Source organism: Brachypodium distachyon, chromosome 3 (genome assembly GCF_000005505.3).
Source record: "Brachypodium distachyon strain Bd21 chromosome 3, Brachypodium_distachyon_v3.0, whole genome shotgun sequence".
Lineage (NCBI taxonomy): Eukaryota > Viridiplantae > Streptophyta > Magnoliopsida > Poales > Poaceae > Brachypodium > Brachypodium distachyon.
Window position 1 is genome coordinate 16555431 of NC_016133.3, and position 26504 is coordinate 16581934.

The 26504-nt window shown below is 41.3% G+C and overlaps 1 protein-coding gene across 2 annotated transcripts; it reads left to right on the plus strand.

Moving 5' to 3' along the window:
- The first annotated feature begins 7398 nt into the window (after positions 1-7398).
- On the plus strand, positions 7399-26416 carry LOC100830948 (protein FORGETTER 1). 2 transcript variants are annotated; one of them, XM_003571488.4, is made up of 32 exons: positions 7399-8033; positions 8822-8887; positions 9014-9187; positions 9275-9405; positions 9506-9582; positions 10430-10611; positions 10753-10830; positions 11865-11997; positions 13611-13671; positions 13897-13978; positions 14212-14340; positions 14579-14722; positions 14844-14946; positions 15435-15563; positions 16586-16656; positions 17093-17265; positions 17357-17450; positions 19892-19989; positions 20061-20196; positions 20285-20391; positions 20854-20949; positions 21038-21125; positions 21217-21334; positions 22032-22143; positions 22323-22446; positions 22641-22718; positions 22804-22922; positions 24004-24057; positions 24233-24335; positions 24895-25023; positions 25329-25440; positions 25870-26416. In XM_003571488.4, exons 1-32 carry the CDS (start codon positions 7431-7433, stop codon positions 25899-25901), a joined length of 3936 nt encoding a protein of 1311 aa, XP_003571536.1. In that variant the 5' UTR covers positions 7399-7430; the 3' UTR covers positions 25902-26416. The 2 variants fall into 2 exon arrangements, with proteins under 2 accessions (XP_003571536.1, XP_010234469.1); XM_010236167.3 differs by lacking the exons at positions 22323-22446; positions 24004-24057; positions 24233-24335; ... (1 more) ...; positions 25329-25440; positions 25870-26416 and having other exon boundaries at positions 22804-22876.
- The last annotated feature ends 88 nt before the right edge of the window (positions 26417-26504 follow it).

Sequence of the window (26504 nt, forward strand, 5' to 3'; positions counted from 1 at the left end):
ACATCCATTGTTATGGGTTGAAGAGGAGAAATCCGATGAAGATATCTTCATGCCAAGCAAAACGAGTAAGAGTTCTTCATCGTCCAAGGGGAAGAGTGCTGCACCATCGAAGCGAAAGAGCACATCATCGTCCAAGGGGAAGAGTACATCATCGTCCGATGAAGATATCTTCATGCCAAGCAAAACGGGTAAGAGTTCTTCATCGTTCAAGGGGAAGAGTACTGCACCGTCGAAGGGAAAGAGCACATCATCGTCTAAGGGCAAGAGCACTTCATCTTCGTAGGGCTAGAGTTATGTTATCTTATTTTAAGTTGTCGGTTTTAATTTCAATCTTTCTATTGCATATGTATTTCAGTCCTGCCGTTCTTTATTTGCAAATGTAACTTGAATAAGAATGCGAAAAATAGTAACATGTCTCTCTCATACATGGGTAGAAATATGTCTCATACATAGGTAGAAATATGTCTTATACATAGGTAGAAATATGTCTCATACATAGGTCCTACATGCAAATATCAGGCACGGCGTCTGGGACGGCGATCCGTGGGTGCCTGTGGCGTGATCCAGCCATACCTATGAGGTGGCACAACATTGCGCGGAGGAATCACGGACCCATCCTCACGATACTGTGTATCCTCCTGTGTGGGGTCTGGTGGCGGAGTATTGAACATCCAGCTGTGTTGGACAGAATAGTCCTCTCCTTGAGCGTGATCCTGCTCACTACCCCACGAGGGTTCGGACAACGACGACTGATGCCCGTAGGCTCCTGCATGTGGGAAAGTACTTAGCATTATAATTGTGTAGCAGTCATGGTAATGAACACAATACATAGAAATATACATACCCTGTGGCTGGGTCTGTGGACGAAACTCGAAGTTCATCCTGGGACTCTGCTGGTGCTTCCATGCCGAACCTCCAGCCTGAAAAGAGGGGGGCTGCTGCTGCCACGCCGAACCTCCAGCCTCAAAAGAGGACTGCTACTGGTGCCAATAGTCGAAAGAAAACTGCGGCTGGTGCCACGACGAACCTCCAGCCTGCTCAGGAGGTGGTGGCCTGGGCGTCGACTGCTCTGGTAGACGTGGACGCAGGTGGTGTCGGGGGTGCGGTGCTTCCTGCTGACGTGGCCGCTGATGATGCGTGGAGTGACGAGGGGGCCGTACGGACGCCTGGTGGTGAACGACGTCCGAAGTGCGGGTGCACGTGATAGCCGCGTAAACAGAGCGTAGCTTCTCCTCCATTCGTCTAAGCCAGGACTGGTGCCGCTGCCGTGGTAGTAGAAGTGGACCGGTCGAAAGCGAACGTCCATACGCAGCGAACTCGGCCTGTAAATCCTGTGTCAACTGAGCCTACAATTGGCACGAAGAGTATTACATATATATGGCAAAGTACGTAACAAACACATGCATTATGTTAAGAGAAGATACTTATCGCGTGCTATCTAGAGCCTGAAGTAGACTGGCTAGGGTACATATCTTGCAAACTCGGCTCGGCTATCTCCTGGGGGTGAGAGTGCTGAATGATGCTCAATCGGGTAGCTGTCATGTACCTCTGCAAATATCCGTTGAATAGATCGAGATCAAAGGCCTCCAATGGCCAAACCCGTGTCGTCACAGTCTCCCACTCTATGACGTATGACTGAACCCTCTGCAGCCACTGAGTCTGGGTCCTGGTACTTCCCTTCCTAGTAAACCTGAGATCACAATAGAAAGTTGAACAATTAAATTATGGACAATTCTGGATGACAATCATAAATTGTAGAACTGCACATGCCTGTGGACGATCTGTGGAAGTGGATCCTCCGTCGGTGGAGGAACGACCAACTAGCGTGCCCCAAACTGCCTCATGACCCTCTGCTGGGCCATCTCCTCCACGCAGACGTCGAAGATGATCTTTAATTTTGTCATCCAGTAAGCGTAATCTCTCGTGCAGACCGTGGACATCCCGCCAGGGTATCTATCATCGATGGCGTCCTGTGTGTACGGCTCCCAGACAACCGCCTCAGAGTGCAACACGTCGAACTGCTCGTTGAATGATGGGTAGCAATTCCTGACCTGATCGTGTGCAAAGCGTCTCTGTAAAAAAAAAGTTAGCTTCATTCATGGTTTATGTAAACTAATGTATGAATTTCACATTCGACATACCTTGCTACGTGTCCAAATTATCGCGAAAGTAGGCAGGTCGATGTGTTCTAAGTCAAACAACTCCTGCTCAGGGTTATGGTGATCACCCGTAACGTCTGGTCGGCCGATAGAAAACCTCTCCCACGACCAGAGCTGCAACAATAAAGGACATCCAAGCAGGGCTGACTTGGGCGATGCAAGCTGGCAAGCGTTGCACATACCTCGGTACGTAGCCGCTAAGACGCCGAACCCCAACTCCTCTGTGTGATGTCGTCACCACAAGTTGCATTCGCGATCTCCACTGCAATAGGGATGTAGCGGGCTCTAATGGTGGTGACGTGGTTCTCGGTGAACATCACCTTCCCGAGAAGCCACATTATATATGCCTCAAAGCTCCGAGTGATCTGAGACTCAGTCATTTGGGTCTCTGGATACCCAAACTTCTGAATCTGCATGCAACAAAAACCAAGTGTTAGTAAACCCATGCAAGTATATGAGGTATGCTCTTAGATATATTAACTTAAAACACATCGATCTAACCTGGTAATTGAGCAACCAATCTAGCTTAGGTCAGTGAGCCTCTAAGGTGAGTGGCCCAACTCCGGCAAAAATACCTTGAAAACGTAGGGAATAAATTAACATATAGTTCCACGTAGAGTACAAATTAAAACATAGGGCACAAATTAACACATACCTTGAAAGCGTAGTGCCATACCCTCCTGCCAATCAGTTGGTGCCTACAACGGTCCTATGGGATCACCCACCAATGGTAGTCCTAGCAGCATCGACACATCTTGGAGAGTAGGAGCCATCTCTCCCTAGCAAAAGTGAAACGTGTGTGTCTCGGGCCTCCATCTGTCCACTAAGCAGCTCAGCAGGGAGTGGTCAATTTGTAGCTGTGTAGAGTTGAAGCCTCGTCGCTCACCCTCTACCATTTCCGCACGAGTTGCCTCAACAAGTCGTGCGAAAGGTAAAAGGCCAGCCCACTTCAAAATGAATGAATAAAATGTACATGCAAGGGATGAATAAATAAAATGTAAATGCAAGGGATGATTGAATAAAATGTACATGTAAGGAATGAATAAATAAAATGGACATGCAAGGGATGATTGAATAAATACCACTGAATCCAGGCAGGGTGTATCATCCAATTTTCCTTAGGAGTGAGCGTGACAAGGGGCTCGACACTTCCAGGATGCGCCACCAATCGAGTAGCCCGATGCTTACTCTCAATCTCCGGAGATAGCAATGATACTCTCTCCATTTTGTACCTCTAACATTTATAAACATAGTTAGACATACAAATTAAAGTTAAGCATAGTTAAACCGAGAGTACATATTAAAACATAGTTGAACAAAGCGTACAAATTAACACACAGTTCCACACAGAGTACAAATTAAAACATAGGGCACAAACTAACACTTAGTTTCATAGAGTACAAAATAAAACTTAGTTCCACATAGAGTACAAATTAAAACATAGAGCACAAATTAACACATAGTTTCACATATGCATGATAAGCCTAGTTTCTTCCTCTCCCTCGTCGTCCACGTCTCCCTCTTCCACGGGCAGTAGCTCCACCAGTACCGAAAGTTGTACAATAAGTGTCCCTGTGGCCAAAATGGTTGCATAGAAAATATTGTCGTGACGGTCCTCCGGCTTCAGATTCATCCATATCATTTCGGATGAGCCTGGACGGGCGTCTGCCTGTGCCTATCCGCAGTAGCCCGGGGTCAGGGATGTACCGCCTTTCACCAGGGGTTACCTTGTTGAAATTGCCCATTGCACGAAACCCTAGCATCTCACCCGTCCATGTGCTAAGCACAGACTCTTTCAGGTAATAGGGAGACACAAATGAGATTGCGTCCATCCCTAGCTGCCCGCAAGCAGCAACTACATGTGAGCAAGGAAAGTGAAGCAACTTTGGTTTGTTGCAGGTGCACTCACACGTTGGCCACGCTTTATTTCCAATCTTCACCTCCTGTGTCCTAAATTCATTTCCAACACCGAACTTGTCAGTTGGCAAGCGCACCTCAAACCTGTGTTCTTGATTACCGATGGCGACGACAGTATGAGACCTAGCTTTTTCCATCTTCTCATCCATGTACTTCATAATCTTTTCACAGTAGGTGTATTTGGGTTGTTCATGATATGCATTTCAGCTCTCTGGCGTCTATCTATGAAATACGTCACCGTGCCATGGAAAATACCCTCGACGATGGCTGTAAGTGGTAAAGCCCTATTCCCCTCAGGAAAAAGTTGTATGTTTCTGCCAGGTTAGTAGTCATGACGCCGTACCTAGCATCATGTGTGTCGTACAGCAAAGACCACCGCTCCAAAGGCTCGTGCTCTATCCACTGCTGAAAGTTTTTAATCTGCCTCCCAACCCTTCGCCTAGTGCCGGGTGGGTCAAACCCTGGCAAGTCACAAAGCCCAACAGGTTCTTCCTCAAATGGTCCTATTCCAACTGCAGTCTGTGCAGCCACTGCTGCTACATGTGCTGCTACCGTTGCGTTTCATGCCGCTGTCCTCTCCCTAACATGTTTCTTTGTGAACTCATCAAGATAACCATGTATCCTAGTGTACTTCCATTGTTGGTTCTGTTTGCAGAGTTTTTTGAATAGATTCATAAGTGACTTGTTCCTGAACTGCGAGAAGAAGTTGGCCCCCAAATGCCGCATGCACCAACGACTCTGCATGTCCTGCCATGGAGTCTGTTCATCAGGCCAAGGGCTTGTTAGTGTCCTTATCACACTGAGTATGCCTGCATGTCTGTCATGAAGGATGCACACATTCGGCTTATCATGCACAACTGCTCTCTTGAGCTGCCTGAAAAACCATAACCAACTTTCAGTGTTCTCACCCTCCACGAAAGCAAATGCGAGCGGAACGATTTGATTGTTGCCGTCTTGACCAATGGCGGTCAAGATCTGCCCCCTGTATTTGCCAGTGAGAAAAGTGCCATCTACGCATAACACCGGTCGACAATGATGGAAAGCTTGGACGCATACACCGAAAGTGAAGAACAGTCGTTGCAACACCCTCACAATTGGATACTCTGGGTGCAGGAAGTATTGGATGTCGACATAGGTGCCTGGATTACGGGCTTGCAGTATATGGAGGAGGCGGACAACAGAGTCGTACGAGTCGAAAAACGAACCAAATTTTTCCTCAAGAGCCCTCTGCTTAGCCCTCCAAGCGTTGCCATATGAAATTTTGTACTTAAACCTTACCCTGACCTTATGCATGATGGCCTTCACTTCCATTGCTTTGCTCTCCACTATCTCCGTGTAAAGCAACCGAGCAAGAAGTGTCGACGAGAGGTTACGATGGTCTTGAGGGATACTGGGAATGACACATGTGTGCAACACCAAGTCACTCACAACCCAATCTATGTCATACTTAGGAACATAGCCATGCACCCTCTCGGGACAATCTATTTGTTCGCACTCCATTGTAAGATATTTTTGTGAAGAGACTGTTGTTTTGAAAACCCTTTGCGTGGACATTGCCCAAGCAATTATCGCATCCTGCAGATGTTTCTTGTCAGGAAATCTGGCACCCTTCGCAATGTTGTTCTGATGATATTGCCATGCAGAGTCGTGCCCATCGTTCACGGTCTAGCTGCAGAGAAGTGCTGATTCCATGATGCAGGAATCGGCACCTCCTCTTCGTCTGACTCATGAGACTCATCGTCATAAGAACTACGACCATCTGTATCTTCATCCTCCGTCTGGTTCTGCAAGTGACCATCTTCTTCGTCCGCATCTGCCTCGCCAGTGTACTCATCCTCTCCTATTGCCCCGGAGATTTGGCCTGATTCATAACCACCACCTCCAGCATTCGACACAGAGTTTGCATTGGACAAGTCATAACTTGATTCACCCTCGCCTTCAGCTGGATTGGTCTCATGAGCGACAACCTGGATTAAGGCGACAGGTGTAGTTCCTCTTTTCTCGCAACTTTCTAACCAGCGCATCCACTTTGATGTCCGGTCTATCAGCCTCAAAACCTAGAAAATATTTGAACTTGACTTGGTCCACAATGCTTGCACACGGACGGTGTATGTTTCAGGATTGACCGCTAAACATCCTACAAACCATTCCTGCAACTGACTTGAACGTTCATGTTTGAGGGGCCGTTAGATCCAACTCACATACTTAAACTGACTCAGATCAGTTCCGTGCTCGGTTGTTAAGACAGTACCGGAACCGTAGTAAAAAACAAACTTCAGTACACCGGACATCTCTAATGCCTAAAAAAATGTTTAAACGCGTCAAATACTAAGCAGTACGGCATATAAAAAATATTATGACGCGTCAAATACTAAGCAGTACGGCATATTAAAAATATTAATACGCGTCAAATACTAAATAGTACGGCATATTAGATATTAGCGTCAAATACTAAACAGTACGGCATAAATAAGCCTAATCAAAACATATTACTACCGGCCATACTATTAATACGCGTCAAATACTAAACAGTACGGCATAAACAAAATCTAGCCTATCAAAACATATTAATACCGGCCATAATATATAGACGCATCAAATACTAAGCAGTACGACATTAATCGTTGTCCAAAATAATGAGCACTACCAAACGTTAAAACATACTTCTATATATACATACACACGTATCCTCATAAACATATACATTATAGGATAAATACGTGAGACATTAGAATTTACCCTTGAAGCGTGTGAACCCCAACCTCGAGCAGCCTCACAGTCACCGGATGAGCACCACCACCACCTCCAAACTCCTCCGAACCACCACCATTGCCCCAACTTAGCAACACGAAATTAGTTCTACATGGTCTACGAAAACAGTAGATCAAGGTGTCATTGGGTGCTAAATAGTAAGGGGATGCAGTTTTGTGGGTTAAACGGGAACAAAACTCACTAATTTTGGCTAGAAAAATGGGGGCAACGGGCGAGCTGGGCTGCTCGGGCTCGGCCTGGGGAGGAAGAAGGGAAGGAATAAAGGGAAAAAAGAAAAGAAAGGAGGGCCCGCCGCGGTCAGCTCTAGAGGCGAAACCGAAAGGCCAGTTGGCCTGTCCCAAGCCGACTGGGGCGCCAGTCGGCCGCTCAGAAACTGCCCGCCTGCAGTCGGCCTGGACGAGGCCGACTGGGCCCAATCGGTCTCGCCCAGGCCGAGGCCGCATTATTTTTGAAATTTTGAAAAACGCGTACTATTTTTGAAAATGATTAAAAAAATCGTATTATTTAAAAAAATTTGCGGACTGAAAAGCCCAACTTCCGGTTACCCCGGTAGAAACCCTCCACAACCAAAAATCCTTCCCCATGGCCCCCTCCCCGGCGGCCGTCCAGGTGCGCTGCGCCGGCTGCCGCGGCGTCCTCGCCGTGGCCGCCGGCATGACGGAGTTCATCTGCCCCAAATGCCGCATGGCGCAGCGCCTCCCACCGGAGCTCATGCCCTCTTCCCCGCCCAAGGCATCCCCAACTCCGCCTCCTCCCCCACCCCCTCCCGCTCCCGCTCCTCCTCCTCCTCCTCCTGCTGCTGCTGCAGCTCCCCCGCCGCCTCCTCAGCCTCAGCCTCACCCCGCGCCTCTCCCTCCCCGCCGCTCCGGCCCGCGGGCGCAGGGCGTGGACCCCACCAAGATCCAGCTCCCCTGCGCGCGCTGCAAGGCCATCCTCAACGTGCCGCACGGCCTCGCCCGCTTCAGCTGCCCGCAGTGCGGCGTCGACCTCGCCGTCGACATCTCCAAGCTCCAGCATTTCCTCGCCTCCGCCCCGCAGGGCTTCGTCCCTCCTCCGCCTCCGCCCCCGCCCCAGCCTCCTGTCCCGCTGCCGCACATGCCCTTCCTGCCCATGCTGCCGCACATGCAGCAGGTGCCCATGGCTCCCATGCCCCCGCCGCCTGAACTGCCTGACGAGATCAATGAGGTGAGCGGTTCCGTTGCTTGCGTGACTGCAATTTAAAAGTCAATTGGCGCATTTGTCATGTTCTGAGGATATGTTGTATGCATGTGTATGGGTGCTACCCTTCAGCTTCCAAGCTTCACAAGTCACCAAAGGCTATATCTTGCACACGAGTAATGCATTTCAGTTCTTTTTTTCTGTATCTGGACCCAACAGCTATCTAAGCATAACTGTGACTGTACGGTCGTCCTTATGAATATGAATTCTATGACTATAACTGAACATTTGGTTGAAAGAAAAGAAGCCTTAGTTTACTTTTCTAAAAAGCTCAACTGTTGTTTCTCATAACAGCATGCAAGCTTCAAAGTGAGTATTATCCAGTGCAAAATCCAACTAATTTTCTCCAGTGCTCTAATGAATAATATGCAAAAACTTCTATCCTTGATAATTAGCGATGGGAGAGTGCTGATAATACACCATAATGAAAAAAGAATTACAACTGCTAGTTGAGTAGATGAGGCTCCATGCCCAAGGCTATTTATCTGGGACACCACGAAGCGGTTCGCTACAGTTATCTAGTGCACTGCACAGTATGGCCTATCCTCAGTGTGTGCATGTGCTAACTGACATTTTCCGCATTCACCTAGATTATATGCATAATTTCACATCCATGAATTTGGCTATTGAATGTTGCATTTCACTAGAGAGCATATAAGATTCACTCTTTTTAGCACACTGTCGTTCTAGAACTTCATTATATCGACCACTTATTGCTATCGCACTGGTATTATAATATAGCTGGCTACAAACAGGTTGCAGTTGATGTTGAGCGCGAGGAAGATGAAGGTGGCACTATTGGGGAAACTTTCATGGACTATGTAAGATATTTCTTTTTTAAATATTTGTGGAAAAATTGGAGGACACTGCCTTGGATTTCCTAGATGTATTTCAGCTTTTGTTATTGATTGGTTTGAGAAAATTTTCACGCAAATTCTTTTTTCCAGAGGCCTCCCAAGCTATCTCTTGGTCTTCCTCATCCGGACCCTGTGGTAGAAACTTCATCTTTATCAGCGGTGCAACCCCCTGAACCTACTTACAACTTGGCTATTATGGATGAATTGGAAGAGACCAAGGCTCTGTCTTGCTTACAAATTGAAACTATAGTGTATGCTTGTCAGGTAAGCTACCTTGTCGAGATTCATTTTTCTTGAAGTTTACATATATACATACATTGCATCTCTTCTAAGTCTGTTCTTTTATGGCAGAGGCACCTTCACCATCTCCCTACTGGTGCTAGAGCAGGTTTCTTCATTGGTGACGGAGCTGGTGTTGGTAAAGGACGCACAATTGCTGGATTGATCTGGGAAAATTGGCAGAAGGGAAGACATAAGGCCTTGTAAGAAATTGTGCAAGAAAAGGGGTTCAGAAACTTATTTTATGAACACATGTTCCGTGGTTCATTGCTTGATTCTGTTTTTAACAGTGGACTTATTTAGGTGGATTTCCATCGGTTCAGACTTGAAATATGATGCTCGTCGAGATCTGGATGATGTTGGTGCAAAATGCGTGGAAGGTAAGAATCTACACGTATGACAGACACCAGTTGTCAAGTCAAACAAACATTGAATTTCAAGTCTCCTAAATTGACGCCATTATCAACTGATATTTGATCTGACATGCCTGTTGTGCACGGTCCAACTAAAATAGGAATGGTTCTAAGAAAGTAAACTTCATGCCTTTTGATGCAAATGCCAATACTTAAGAAGTGCACATTGGGCATAACTGCCTGTGACGGCGAGTGCCAGAACATAACCTTTTATATACAAGCTGGCACTGCAATCTAAATTGGTAATATAAGTATGTCAGATCAAAGAATCTAGAAAGAAAAGCCTGACTGTGTCAGAACATATGTCAGACAATTGTATATTCTAATTGGATAGTATAATGGAGTAACCTCCCTGCCTGCCTTCATACTGTCGAAGTAGGGCTTTCCTCGTTGCTCTTTCTGCTGTTAATTTTATTGGTATCATTGGCATTATGAAGAACATGCCATCCTTTTTAGCACTTCCAGCAAAATAGGATACCAACTTTTGGAATTGAGTTATATCCTAGTACAGTTACAGTATTAAGGCTGGCCATGGAGTATTGGAATGCAAACCATCGAACAGTACGGAAGCTCTTTTTTCGTATCTTTACCCTGCATGTTTTTATGGTAGTGTCTGAGAATCAAAATTATAAATAAATTCAGTGATTGGTAAGCATACTATCCCCGTCTTGTAGTTTCTGCAATTGAGTGGGAGGAAAGAATGCAGACTCTTAATCTTAGAATTATATATTTCTGTTACTCGACAACTAGATTTGTTATTGATTTCATATTCATTACTGATATTATCAACTGATGACTGTATTTTGTGCTGCAGTGCATGCTTTAAATAAGCTGCCATATTCTAAGTTAGACTCCAAGGCCAATGGGATCACAAATGGAGTTGTTTTTGTAACTTATAGCAGTTTAATAGCATCATCTGAGAAAGGCTATTCCCGTTTGCAGCAGTTGGTACAGTGGTGTGGATCTGACTTCGATGGTCTTCTAGTTTTTGACGAGGTAAAGACTGATCTGGTTTGAACTCACTAATAAAAAGGATACACAATTGGATGCAGTGAGTTCAGCACCTTCTAGATAACATGTGCCTTTCAATTTAAACCTGTTGTACATAAATTTGCGTGTTGAATTTGTTTCCTGCAGTGCCACAAGGCCAAAAATTTGATTCCCGAAGCAGGAGGTCAGTCCACCCGGACTGGTAAAGTGGTTCTTGAGATCCAGGTGTGTGTGTGTGTGTGTGTGTGTGTGTGTGTGTGTGCATATTTTGTTATGTTCCCTTGTTCTGTTCTCCTTGTGATGAGCAGAACCTTACTGTACACATTCTATTTATGGGCACAAACGGTGTGATATGTGAAAACAATACTTTATAGATAATACTGCATACTCATAAAAATGTATGTTTAAAACCACATCTTTAATGTGCTGTCAGCTGCATAATTCTTAATTAATTTTATGCAAGGCGAATTATGTACAGGAAATAACTTCTGCCATCATACTCTGATATGATGTGCGATGTTCTAAAGTTCATAAGTAAGGAATGTATTGATTGAGCTGACAGACAGGCACCATACTCTGATATCGTGTTGAACTTTTTACAATAAATAACAATCTTATGGATATTTTCTTTTTGAGAGAATTGACATGGTACCACTCTGAGAAATCTAAGGTTCCAAAATACCACTCAAATAATAAGGCTTGCCAAAATACCATCACAATCTAAATTTTCATTCCAAAATACCACCATATACTAACAGCCTTAACGGCCACACAAATGGACATGCACACCCCTTGGCCTCCTCGAGCTGGAAGCTGAGCTCGGAGGTGTAGCTCGACCTGGTCCACGGGTCCAGTCCCAGGCGGAAGCGGAGGGCCGTGGTGCGGCGGACGGCGAGTGGGTGCGGGCCAGGGGGAACCGAGGAGGGGTAATTTTGGAATATGAAAATAACTGACAACTATTTGACGGTTTGACTAACGGAATAAGTTTGACATCTAATGGTAGTGGTATTTTAGCATGTCAAAACTGAGTTGTGATGGTATTTTGGCAAGCCTTGTTATTTGAGTGGTATTTTGAAAACTTAGATTTCTCATGGTGGTATTGCGTCAATTCTCTCTTTCTTTTTCTTCGCATAAAATGAAGATGCATTACTTTTTGAGCGGTAGCATGGATTGCTCAGTCTGACATATTACATGGTATTTGAGATGTCAATTTCAAATTTCCTGATGATCCTTTCATTACATTGATGGTCCAAACACAGGAAATGTTATCTGAAGCTCGAGTGGTTTACTGCTCAGCAACTGGTGCATCGGAGCCTCGAAATTTAGGCTACATGGTTCGGCTTGGTCTTTGGGGAGACGGAACATCATTTCAGAATTTTCAACAGTTTCTAGGTTTATCTTTATTTCACACATAAATCATCACTGCTTTATTTATGTGGACAGCAATTATGAGTCGTTTATAATGTTCTGTTGGTTAGCTATCATAGTAACAACACTCTCAATATCTATGCTAAAGGAAGCGTTAGTAGTAGGTTAGTAAGATTTAAAAGAAAGCATCATAGTATCTACTTTGCCATGCAAAAGATAGCCTGGAAGCGATTTGACAGTAGCTTAGCATCATCAGAGTTTTACTTCGGGGGCAATTACCACTTAGTGACCAACGATTACCAACATAATTCAAAATGAACTAGTGATTTACTTCCATTCCCTGTTTTGAAGTGGTAGTAAAGTACCACCTACTTCCTATTAATTGTAGATTTTCACCAATTTCTAGGTTTATTTATCTCAAGTAGTCAACTCTCTTTTTTTCTTGGAAGGTAGAATAGTAGATGCACATACAAATGACTTGGCTTATTGGTTCCATTGTCTAGGTTTGGCCCGATAACTCTCAAAAATAGAACAATTTCAACAGTTATGAACAACTGCATTGTTCTCAATCATTTTAATATGCCATCAGAAACTTGATGCTGCCATTGCTGATTCTGGCCTCTTCACTGACAGCTGATTAGACGCCGACCACCCCTTTTGTGATCTATCTTCTCTCGTCGCCATCCTTGATGCATTGTCTGTGGGGAGGAGGATCCTGGATGCCAATCTTAAACCCCAATCATATCCGAGTTCTTTTGCTTCTGTCCAAAGCACATATTGACTCTATTAACCTTACTCATGGCCAAATCTTGTTCTTTTGAGTGTCACAGACCTCGTCTGGTGGAATCACAAATTACCCAAGGCAGCTGTCAAACCAGACTATAAACTAGAATCCTCCCTTTAATATCAATGGTAGATAGGAACCAAACTGTCTCGCGATGCTATAAACCAAACTCATGTACCGCTTTCATTGGTGATCAACCGAACCCTCGGGGACTTTCTTCAACTATCCAATGTATATCTTTGCATTTTCACTTCATTGTGGGCTGAAAGTACAAAGTCTTCTTTTTTCCGACACTCCTTACTCTTTTCTCCCGTTGTCCTACTTTCACTTCTATGGACATTCTATCCATAACTAGTTCCGGGATTGGTGAATTGTTGTGGGATAGATAAAACTATTTTTTAGTACATATCCTGCCATCACCTGGTTAAATTGGTGCAAATTCATTGCCTGCTACAATGTTCTTGCCAACATGGCACCTCTGTAGCTGCTGTGCCGCTGGATTTGCTTCTTGTTGTTGGCTTGCTTCTTTTCAGTTTCACTGCTGTCAATATTTCTTACTGTTCCTGCTCACTGATGGTTCTTGTTGTCTTTGGGCCTATACGTGTTCCTTTTCTTTTGAGAGAAAAAACCAATATGCAATGAGTTGATTGCAGTAGCAACGAGCACTGTTTACTGGAGGGGAAGTAATTCCTTTGTCTTGGTATAGTTGGATCTGCCAATTTTAGTCACAACTTCTATGTAGTACAGTAGTACTTAAAAGTATCGAATGCCTTTAATGGTATTTTCTGTGCTTCACTGGTGGATATGTGAAATCCAATGGATATATGGATGACGTTTGCTATATAATTTTCAGGTGCTCTTGAGAAAGGTGGTGTGGGTGCTCTTGAACTTGTTGCTATGGACATGAAAGCCAGGTTAGTGTTACTGGAATTGCTAAATGACTCAGTTTTATCTTATATGTGTGCACAGTATTGACATGAATAGGCATACCCAGATGGGTATCATATGCCAAATATTCTGTGCAATGTACATAGGTAGCTGAGTTGTCTTGTTGCTACATTCTCCATTTCAATAATTGATTGGTCCACTTGTTCATCGAAATAATTCATTTCGTACTACTCTTGTTAAACTTGTGCCAGGGGTATGTATGCTTGCCGCACCCTGAGTTATAAGGGCGTTGATTTTGATGTTGTGGAGGCACCTCTAGAAGAAAGAATGATGGTAAACTTGTCACTCTGTTTTTCCCCTTTTGTTTTGGTTTTACTATTTGCTTTGCATGTTTTTTAAGATATTCTTTCTTCCACGATGTGATTCCTCATCACAGTAAAATTAGCATTGTTTTTTAAATTGAAGTTTTTAACCTTTTCTAGTAACTTTTGTTTAGCCTTCTAGTCTGGGATGTAGTATAGGTCAAAAGTGGTGCTTACAGTGTGTTTTGTTATCTGATGATGTAGAATATGTATAGAAAGGCAGCTGAATTTTGGGCTGAGCTGCGTGTCGAACTCCTATCTGCAATTGAGTTTTATACAGAAGACAAGGGCAATTCGACTCAGATATGGCGGCTATACTGGGCTAGTCATCAGGTGGTTCCTCTTTCACTTCATGTTACAATGTGTGTATAACCTCATCATCCTTGCCAATGATGGAGTTCATGGATCTTGCCTGTCCCAAAAAAGTCATATTACTCTGGGCATATAGTAAAGAAATTTAGAGTGTAACAAAACTTCTGATGCAGCAGTCTTAGTCTGGCATCTCATTCGCTCCACATGCTCAAGCACTACCTTGTATTTAAGTAAATATCAATGCGATTTGCTTTCGCAGCGTTTTTTCAGGCATATGTGTATGTCTGCAAAGGTACCTGCTGTTGTGAGGTTGGTGAAAGAAGCCTTAGCAGAAGAAAGATGTGTGGTAATTGGTCTCCAGAGCACTGGAGAAGCTCGGACAGAGGAAGCTATCACAAAATATGTGTGTTTGTCTTGCCTACTAGCTTCTTTTTTTCCATCTTGTGTATACTATTTCTAGAGCCTTGCAAGGTGATGTGAACTAAGTATCCATACTTTTGTTTGTTTGTTAATGTATGTGGCAGGGCGTTGAAATGGAAGACTTTATTTCTGGTCCTAGAGAGTTGCTTCTTAAGCTAGTAGAAGATAACTATCCTTTGCCTCCAAAACCCGATTCTTTTCTGCAAGGTTTGCATCAAACAAACTTTGTAGATTGGTTCAGGATGCTAAAAGATTAGCGCTCTGGAAGTTGGTTTCCACTATTTTTCCTATCTTTATTCATATATAAGGGTCTGGGTGTTGAAATAAAACATAAAAGACTTTGTTTTTTGGTAATATAGAGTTGCTTCTTAAGCTGGTAGAAGAAAACTATCCTTTGTGTCCAAAACGGCAAAACCCAATCCTTTTCAGGAAGGTTTACATTGAAAAAAAAACTTTTATAGATGGATCATAATGTTAAATAGATCAGCATGTTGGAAGTAGCCTGCAGTTTCCAAAAACATCTTTTAGCATGCACTAATATTAGGCAGGTCTAGTAACATCTTTGCACAAACCGGAATGCAAAATTTGGTCATTCCAATTGCAGAAAGTTGGAGGGGATCAATTTATATCACCTTTTGTTTGATTAGCTTTCTAAGTTGACTATTTTGTATGCTTTTTTCTTCATTTTCTTGTAGATGAAGAGAAAGTCACGGAGGTCCAGCGTAAGCGGCATTATGGACCTGATGTCTCCTCTAAAGGGCGAGTTAGGAAACTCGCGAAGATGGAAGATGTGAGTGATGATGGAATGGATGGGCATTCTCCATGTAAGTTTCTTGGGAATTTGTTGATAGGGGTCAGTAAGTGTAAGAAATTTGATGACAGAAGCAGATGCCTTCTGTATTTTGATATGATAGGTACTTGGAAAGTTGGAATTGGTAAAAAATATTGATATTTTAGCATTGCACAACATACATTGGCCCTTAGCGGGTGATCTTAAATGTGTAGATTTTGAGCCAATGGCCAAAGTCACTCTGATATGACCCAGTGGCGGCATTGTTGCTGCATGAGTTCTCAAAATTATTGTTTTAGTATGTTCAAAGCTTCAAAATGATGAGAAAATAAGCTTATGTATTTGCATGAATGAATGAACCTGGTTTTGTTTTAAGTGCTATGATTTCGATAATCATTTAATATGAATTATCTGGAGTGACGTGCAGTGTTGGTTTGTTTTATTGGCATGTGAGTTGTACATCTTTAATTACTTGACAAATTATATAGTTTCTGTGATATGACTCGGAAAAAGTAAAGCTATGGCTTAACAATCAACTGATGGGAATGTCAAATATGGAATCATAAAACTTTTGAGTGATATATAGAGAACAGGAATTTTTGGATGCCCGATGTGGAATCATAAATTTTTTAACATGCAAATCAAGAGTTTTCTCTATCTTTAAAGACGGTATGCAACAGAAAGTTGCGACAGTTTACTACTGTCTCTTTCATCAGATAAAGAGATAAAGTTGATTAATTCGTTTGACTGATTTCACATTCTATCTCATGTATTCTGGTAAACGGCCATTCTGTTACCCAATGGTTCGTCTCACATTTCTTCTCATGTTCATGGACGCCATAATATGTCACTATATGCTATATCCATCTGCAACTTAATTACGAAAACACAGCTAGCAAAACAAAACAAAAATATCCTGAAGAGGTGGAACGGACAACTTATGATAAACCCATGTAGATCATTGTTACTGTTACGTGCATTGCTGCCATAATTGCTATTTTATCTGTTAAGAATTATTTAAGTATTCATTAATCTATTCTGTAATGATATTTACAGTGGAGTCGGACCATGAATCAACAGATTCTGGTGAGGAGTTCTATATCTGTCAGATCTGCAATATTGAGGAGGTGACCTTTTGTGTTTCTATAAACAACACAGTTTTGACTTCATTATGGGGACACTTGAAGCTAAGATGTTCTGCTAGCCTACCCATTATTTTATTTCACCACAGCCCTCAGCTGACATGCTAGGAAGAATAAAAAGGGAAAACTTTAGTGCTCTCGATGCTTTATTGATGATTTAATGGTTGTACCTTTCTTTATTCGTTCATTCATGGAAGTTCTCAAACCTTTACACAAGTATCATAATCTCTTTTTTATTTTTATTTCAACCAATCTACCATCTGATGTCCACTGAATATGAACCTTGCTTACGAAGCATAAGTGACATGACTGAGCTCTTTCGGAATTTCAATTTCTTATAAAGGCTGGGAATTTGAAGACTGATTTTTTTCTAACACCTTTTGTAACTTTGTGTCAATACTTTAAATCGCATGCATTTTAGGAGAAGAGCCAGTTGCTTCATTGTTCCAGTTGTGCTACACGCGTTCACCCTGGTTGTCCTATTCCACCTTGGACTGGTATGTTGACTGATGATTGGTCATGTTATGCATGCACCGAGAAGGTAGAAGGCTATTTTAAAGAGAGAGATGCTTACATAGCTGAACTATCAAAGAGGTGCGTATTATGTGAATCAGTAAGGGTTCGCTAACTTAATCTGCTCATAAATCCTAGTTTACGTACTTGCTACCTGGTAAATTACTTGCAGGTATGATGCTGCAGTGGAGAGAAAGTCAAAGATTTTAGACATCATTCGTGCCTTAGATTTGCCTAATAATCCTCTGGATGATATTATTGATCAGGTAATTGACTTTCCCTATTACAGGTGGTTAATGCCCTTATTCTGAATTTCTGTTTGAACTTATAAGCAAGCACTGGTAAGCTCAGTGTACACTGTTCCGAGAACATACCTGGTGCAACTGAGTTTCGGGATTTTGAAAAGATCTGAAAATAACTTGACTACATAGACACAACATCTATCTACCATGTCACAGAATTTCAATTTATAGTTTGACTCACAGCTTGAGAAGCTAAAAAAGACAAATGCTATGGTAGTAGTTAATTCAAATTTGGCTGTGTATTGAGCTCATTAACACTATCTAGCTTATTTTTTCTCTCTCAAGCTCTGGTTTGAATTTGGATTATTTGATGACATGATTGGTGTATATTGTGTCCATGTCGTAAAAAAACCTAGATTTTTTTATGACTTTAAAGTGGTTTCCCTAAATCATTTTGGCAATTTGCTTCTTTATATTCCACCAACGTCATTCTTATTTTTAGACATAGTCATTACATTCTGTGAGAAGTCCCTCTTATTAATTATTAACAATTTTTTAACTCTTTTAGTTAGCATCTGTATGGTACATGCAGAGAAAATGCGATGCATACCATTGTTTTTTAAACAAATATGCACCGGTAAGCGAACCTGTCAAGCGACTGTTTCACTGGTTCGCCTATCCAACCGCGAGGTCGGCAATTCGATGCGGGTAAAAAATATTGTTCATTGATTTCAAGTTGGATTGGAAGAAAATTGACTTCATATGCCCTAGAAAATAGAATATAAGAAAATTGAGCGCAATACAGCCCAGTTTGTGTTGGGTCTCCAGAGCACGCATTAGGTGGACAAAAGGTCGATTTTCACCTGCAGCAAATGAAGTCAAAACATGTGTGTTTATAGAAACAGTGTCGATTTTCACCTGCAGCACCTCATTTGTTTCTGTTTTCCCCGTTTAGAAAGCAAAATGGTCTTTTAAGCTACCGAACCGGCCAAGACGCTCTGTTTTTTCCCGATCCTGTTTCTTGAACTAGGCTGTATACTGTCGTTGGATCAGGCCTGTTGTTATTCCTATAGTCAGTCAGTTCGAAAAGATCTTGGTCTGCCATTCATGGAAACATAGGGTGCTAAGGAATAAAGATAGATGAAAGCCCCTTTTCTTAAGTTCATTGTCTCCCATTCATGGTAACATTGGATGCTAAGGAATAATGATAGATGAAATTGAGTGAGGATGTGGTACTCATTAGCATAAGTGAACAGTGGAGATTGCAATTTCATTCTATTGAACCCAAAAGATTGTATGAGAGTGATTCCGTGGCAATCCTTGTGTGCCCATTCAGTTTGGTTCCTGAAAATGTCGATCAGTTTGGAGTTTTGGAGTTTGCTTTCTGGGATGGTTTCTTCTTATTTGTCACTTCAAAAAGGCCAATGCTACGACACCTTGACTTTCCATAGATGTTCGAGTGTTGCAATACCTCATAGGCTCCAAGTGATACATCAAGCTCGTCTAGCCATACGCTGTCATCATGTTGAATACTCCAAATAGTACAACAACAGCATACATTTTGGCTTTCTTGACACCTTTGTTGGTTTAGTTTTCACACTGTTGGTTATCCATCAGTGTTCTAAAAACTGTCTACCTGATCGCCTACTCGACGGAGCTCCACCTCCACGATTTTGCCTATAAGGTAGTAAAGGTACTCTCAGCGGTGGAGGGGTGTAAAAGAGAAAAAGAAATAGAGGGAACAGAGGAGTCAGACTAGGGTTGGAGTTCCCAGGCACTTTCTTCCTGAGTTTTCGTTCTGCTGCTTGCTCACACATAGGAGAATGAACACTCCAGATTGCTTAGATCGTATGACAAAAGTCACTGCAAAATTTTAGCACATTCGTTTGTAATATACATACTCACACTGTTCCATCTTCTAGAGACATCAAATGAATAATACACGCATTCCATATTTCCATATATTAGATTGAGGTTCTCATCTTCCTATTGAAAGGATAGCTACCGGCCTACTGCCTATCAGATAGGTTCCCATCTTTACTCCTATAAAGGTGAATCGATGACGGTGATCCGTCACCTTGTTGCCAGCACATATTGAATTTAACATAAATGTTCAAGATGAGAGTGAAGTTATAAATGGTTTAATTTGGCAGTATAATAATATTTGAAACATGCATTGTTACTTTTTTTATTCCATTGCAATGCACAGGTATTGCGCTAGTTATATTTTTCTACAAATGGGTAGGTAACTGTGTTCAATAAAACAACAAGCATTTGGCATGCAATCACTTGCCACCTAGTGCCCAAACCTCCTACAAGTTTCATGTGGTGACTATAGAAGGTGTTACGCTCCCGTGTTAATTCACCATGTGCTCTGTAATTGCCAAAATAGTATAGTTAGAGTGAAACATCTTGCCGCATTGACTACAAATACCTGAGATTTCCATTTGCTTTATATTTTGTAGCTGGGTGGTCCTGACAATGTTGCAGAAATAACTGGAAGGCGTGGTATGCTAATAAGAGCATCAGATGGAAAAGGTGTTGTTTACCATGCGCGGAACACGTGAGAAAGCTTTCTAGTAGTTATTATCTTTTCTTGTTCAGGTAATTTTATTTAAAAATCTGCCTTTACAGGAAAGAAGTTGCATTGGACATGATCAATATGCATGAAAAGCAGCTATTCATGGACGCAGAAAAGTTCATTGCAATAATATCGGAAGCAGGATCGGCTGGTGTTTCCTTACATGCTGATCGAAGGGTAAAAAATCAGGTTTGTTTTCTCCACTGCCTATCCATACAATTGTGCAATGCGGTTATCTATTGGAATGTACCTTATGCTGCTTAACTGAACATGACAGAGGAGAAGAGTACACGTAACTCTTGAACTTCCTTGGAGTGCAGACCGTGCAATTCAGCAGTTTGGGAGAACCCATCGTTCTAATCAAACTTCTGCACCTGTATACAGGTATATTAATATGAAAACTTCTAGTTCTGGTTCATTAGTACTGTCTGTTTTTGGTAGTATAAGTTTCTACTCTTTGGTTGAACTTGGATTAGTGATGTTTGCTAGCTCAGATAGTCATGAAGCATCATGAACTTTGTACTGTTATTTTTGTTAGTATAGGTGATTAGAACAATGTTTTGAACTTAGCAGTCTTTGGTATCATTTATTAATATGAAAATATCGAGTTGGCTCGTTAATAATGTTTAGTTTTGTTAGCACAAGTGACTACTAGAACCAGGATTTGAACATAGTAACCATTGGTTGAACATGGATCAGTGATGATTGCTACAACTCAGATAGTCATGAAGTACATCTTAGGCTTATTCTCTACATGGCCAATTTCTCACTAGGAAATGCCCTCTTTGTTTTTATCTTTTGACATATCTTAATTGTGAAGCATTAAGTTTTGAAATGGCGATGTAGGATTCTTTTTACAAACCTTGGTGGTGAAAAGCGATTTGCATCAATTGTGGCAAAGCGACTAGAGTCTCTTGGAGCCTTAACACAAGGAGATCGAAGGTTCTTTCTTGGTTCATCTTAGTCAGTTTTTCTGTGTATAAACTTGATCTTGTCTGAAGATTACATCCTGTGATCTAAACTTTTGCAGAGCTGGACCGTCACTTAGTGCTTTTAACTATGACAGTAACTATGGAAAGAAAGCCCTGACAATGATGTACAGAGGTATAATGGAACAGGTTAGTAGTTATCTCTGCCTTTTTTTTCTGGATGGAACGTGAGTTTCGTGAGTCATTCATTGTTCTAAAAAATAGTTTTCAAGGTTACCAGGATGCATTTCCAATTGTGCCTTTGGGATGCTCTGAGAATCAACATAGTCTCCAGGAATTCATCACGAAAGCAAAAGCTGCTTTAGTGGCAGTTGGAATTATCAGGGATCCTATAATCTGTAAGTTTGTTTGTGAACTTATTTGTCTTGTCATAGGAAAATGTAATAGGTGTATGTTTCATAAACTTTATTTGGTTTCTGCTGCTATCTAGATATCGCTTTATGGGTACACATCCCAAATCTATTGATGCTTAGTAGCCATCAACTCTCTTTGTGCCCTTTTATCCAATTTATCATGCAAAACAACTTTTCAATTAAATATATTTCATCTATTTTCTTCTGTTGTTTGTTCTAAAACTTATTTTTGCCAGACAGAATGTTGTGGTGCCATGCTGGAATCTCTTAAACGCAACAACACAGATATATAGTATACGGACTATAAGAACTTTCTTTTTTGTTATCTAGATATTTTGTTCTTTACACATCGCAAAGCTGTAGATTCTGCCTAGTCACAAACTTCTTATACGCTCTACTTCTCGATTTATTATATGCCATCCATGTCAGTTTGCAGTAATTTGTTTGAAGTAGTTATTGGACACTTAATGTTCTATTGCTCAAGTAACAGATTTATGCAGTATATTTTCATATACATGCATTCCTGATTAATAGTTTGGGAAGCAAAAGGATATTTGCAAGTTCAGCTTACGTGCTTGCAGTGCACAACATAAATACTCTACTATTTTGTACATTCTAACCTGTGTTAATGTGTTCTCAAATATATAACTCAGAGCTCGTTGTTTTGCTTTTGTCGGTGCAGCCATCGGCAAAAATGGAGGAAAGCTTACTGGTAGGATTATTGATTCTGATATTCATGATGTGGCCCGTTTCCTCAATCGAATTCTGGGGTTAGCTCCAGACATCCAGAATAAGTAAGTGCTTCTGCAACACAAATTCATTTCATTATATTTAGAGTTAATTGCACGAAACCTGGTTACATATAATGTGTGGTTTTGTGTTGCTGCAGCTACACAACATGTGGTTTTGCACAATTAGCTCTTGTATTTGTACCTTGTCGGTTGGTACCTTACTAACATACTTAATTTAATAGGCTATTTGATCTTTTCACAAGTATACTCGATATGGTCATTCAGAATGCACGCACTGAAGGACAGCTTGATTCTGGTATTCTAGATATCAAAGCGAAAAGTGTTGAAATGAAAGAATCACCCAAGGTAGTTTTTCTTTCATATAAAGTGTAAAACCAGCTAAAATAACTCAGAAATTCAAAGGGGGCTTGTAATCATAGCCTATCTGCAAACTCAAAACTGTCCAGTGGTATGCGACAGGTTGGGATGTGTGATATCTTTCAAACGGAATTGAAATCACCACTACTTCCAGTATGTCTAACAAAATTTCATGTCTGCAGACAGTTCATGTTGATAGCCTTTCTGGTGCTTCTACAGTGTTGTTTACTTTTATAATTGACCGTGGAGTTACTTGGGAGGTAGGTGGCATTTCAGTTTGATTTTACGCTGATTTTAGGACTGCACCACTTGACAAGTGCATTATCTTTGTCTCCAATTGTCAAGTTGGCAAATGCAATACTTGAAGGAAAGCTGAAAGATGGTGCGTGTTCTTCTAATGATGGATTTTATGAGTCAAGAAGAGAGTGGATGGGAAGAAGACATTTCATGATAGCATTTCAAGGGTATGTGATATGGTTGGACGAGTATGATATGGTTGGACGAGTATGATTTATGTATCAATTTTTTTTGCTATGTATCTGTAACCTTTGATACTTCTTTAAATAAATAAGAGATACAAATAGTAACAACTAAATATCAGAAGAGGCATTGAAAAACCTAACATTGATGAAGTGAAAAAAGATGGTGGAAAATGATGAAAGAAGCTATTCACCAAATGATGTGAGCCATTTTGCACATTTGACATGAAGTTTGGTTAATAGCACCACAAACTCTAATATTTAGCTTTAATACATTGCAACCACCTTAAGCTGGAATGTACATCTTAAACACGTGAAATCATGCCAGATAGTAGTACTTCCATTTTCCAATCCAGAACAAATCATGTATGCTAAGTGCGTTGAATCAACATCTCAAGTTGCCTGTGGTTTACACAAGTAAAATGGTTTAGAAGAGAAGATATTAGAGGAAGATAACACATCATTGTATTGTGGGAGGGGAAATCTTTTGCCTACATAACTCCTGCCTTTGGTGCCAAACTGCCAATATGAAAAAGTGAACTAGGGAAACTTGATGTCTTTTAGTTTTCACCTTATTAGGTGTTGTTTCTGACAGAAAAGGTGACGTTTGGCATAATTTTTTATGCTTAGGATGCTGTAGTGCAGCATCACAAAGAGTAAGAACATATAAATGTTTGGGGATGCTATTGAGCAAAGTTCCCCTTATATTTTGGTATCCTAAAGAAGAATTTAGCGTCTTAATCAACTTGTAAAGTGTTCCGCACATATTGGAGACAAGTCAAGCTAAGAAAAAAGGAAGAAGAGAAAATAACTTGTTATTCATGAAAGATGAAATTCATTCATTGGAAATTGTTGAAGTTGGGTAATATGGAAATCAAGCATAGTTGCTGGAAACACAACCGTTTGGGGATGGGCATAATGTAGTTGTAACTTGTAAGTTCGTACATCAGTGCTCTTTTCCTTGGCCGCCAACAAATGTATAATGCAGCACTATGACCACACGTATGCTTTGGTGCACTATACTGAATGACGCGAGTCCTTAATGTTCTCACTTTTACTGCACCAGCTCAACAGAAGGAATGTACAGAGTCATTCGCCCCGCTGTTGGGGAAGCTTTAAGGTACTTGAGTCGCCATTTTGCTTTACTTCTCCTGACTAACTTTAAACTCGAGTTGTATGTTCATCTTGAATTCTTGGGTAATTAGCATTAGCATGGTTGTTATTGAATGTGCTACGTGGTTGTTGCTTTGTTCAAACAAAATATTTAACAATAATTTCCTATTCTCTTTTGTAAGAGAGATGCCTTTGGTTGAACTTAAAGGCAAGTATAAGAAGACCTCATCAATTGACAAAATTGGGAAAGGCTGGCAGGAAGAGTATGATGCATCATCCAAGCAGGTAATAATACTGCATTGAAATATTTTATTCAACAGTTGTATGTGTGCTGCTTCTATAAACTATTACAGAACATATCAATATTCAAGCAGCGAGTGGTCTGTTAGTGGTGTTAGATTTTTGAAGTAGCAGTGATAGGTTTTCCGTCCACCATTAGTGCAATAGAAAATCCATGTATATATAGAGACGGAACAATACTTCGACATCAGCCTGTTATGACGTTGCTTCTTTTGGTCTTGTAGTTTTGTCTCTACCATCTCGAGGATTTTAAGCTGTATGAATATGCTTCAGGAAGACAATTGTTGGTTATAATGAATAACCAAATGGTGGAGAGATGTATCTAGATGCGTTTTAGTGTGTAGGTTCGCTCATTTTAGAAAGAATTTGCATCAAGAATTATGAAACGGAGGGAGTATTACGTATTCTGCAGTGCTGCTTTTATCTGAACCTACCAATATCGTTTTAAGAGAAGACATGCTTCACCATATTTCTGCACTTTTAACCAAGTTGGTTCACTTACGTTCACTAATCATGTATTTATGTGTTTTTCGCATTCTTTCAGTGTATGCATGGACCCAAATGCAAACTTGGAAGCTACTGTACAGTAGGCAGAAGATTACAAGAGATTAATATTTTGGGTGGTCTGATACTTCCTGTATGGGGCACGGTTGAAAAGGCCCTAACTAAGCAGGTTTTTTTCTTTTAGAAATAAATAGGCTTCTCTTATTAGTTACTCCCTCCGATCCATATTAATTGTCGAATTATTACATGTGTCTAAATGCTTTTAAGGCATAAATACATTCATGGGCAAATTTGAGACAATTAATATGGATCGGGGGGAGTACTAAAAATAACTGCCTCGGCTACTTAGCATGGTCAAAGAAAAATGTACATATGTAATATGATTGCTGCTTCTGCATGTGCTAGAAATGCAGTGGCTATTTTATAAAAAAATAATCTCTAATTGGCGATTACTTTGCTGACATAATCAAATAGGCCCGACAGGTTCACAGGAGAATACGTGTTGTCCGCCTGGAGACGACAGATGACAACCAGCGTATTGTTGGGCTTATGATTCCAAATGCAGCAGTTGAGTCAGTGTTAGAAGGTCAGTGTTGCCTTCCCACAGCATTCCTTTCAGCTTGGTGATTTATTGTACAAACTACAAAGAGACCTTCGGATGGCTGCGCCACAGAGACTGAGAAATAACATTACTGCTAGTTATTACGCCTTTGCTCAAGAAACTAACTGTATTAGCTTGTACTAGCAGTTTCCACCCCCAGATCTCACCATATACTGCTATCATAAGTTCTCACCTTCTCAAAGGGAAGTTTACAAAAAAGAAACATAATAAAATGGTGGACACATAGTGGGGTGCTGGAGTGCCACTATCACATATTTTTAACTTTAACGTTAGAAATTCCGCCTGTAAATTCATGTGATACTCTTTCTTGTTATCACGCAATGTCAAGATTATGACACCCATGTTGCTTACTTTGGAGTGTTTTCATATATACCTCTCGTTGTCCCATGGCAGGTCTGCAGTGGGTCCAGGACATCGAAGACTGACTTGAAATGGACAAGTTATCATTGTTATCATTTTTCTGTTTGGTGCTGTTGACCAAATTTGTGCACCTGTGGGCGGAGGCAGCTTATCAGGTGTAAACCTCTTTTTTGTGTTTTTTCTCCGTTGGGAGCTTGTCAGGTGGAAGTTTGTGTGATGGATGATTGTTAGCCTAGAGATTAGGAAAGCAATTGTTAAAGCTTGTGTTTATTAAAAAACATTGTCCTGATTCACTTCTGTGTTTGGCGCCTTGGTTTATCCTCATCGCAGACATGTCGACCTGCAGGCCCACCTGTCAGTGAACGGTGATTATACATACTCTGTTTTAAGATGACTGGCAACCATTTAAAAGGTTACCATGCTGATTTATCTGGCGATGTAGATAGGTGTTTGGGTTGAACACTGTTCCACTGATATTGAAGTGTGCGAAGGGATGTACGATTTGTGTTTAGCAACAGTTGTAAACACCGTTCTGTAATCCATAATTCGGTTTAATCCCATGGAAGTCTAGTGTTATGTTCTTACAATATCTTATACTCTACAATTTTGCCGCTAGAGTTGTCCAATTCAGGAATACCGCTATTTCCAGTCGTCGTTTACAAGCATCA

What these genes read in the sequence shown, in the direction of transcription:
- LOC100830948 (XM_003571488.4), top strand. Translation starts at nt 7,431, where the DNA reads ATGGCCCCCTCCCCGGCGGCCGTCCAGGTGCGCTGCGCCGGCTGCCGC. An exon ending in TATCAGGGATCCTATAATCT is followed by an intron (nt 21,335 to 22,031) that starts GTAAGTTTGTTT and finishes TTGTCGGTGCAG; the next exon opens with CCATCGGCAAAAATGGAGGA. An exon ending in AAAAGGCCCTAACTAAGCAG is followed by an intron (nt 25,024 to 25,328) that starts GTTTTTTTCTTT and finishes ATAATCAAATAG; the next exon opens with GCCCGACAGGTTCACAGGAG.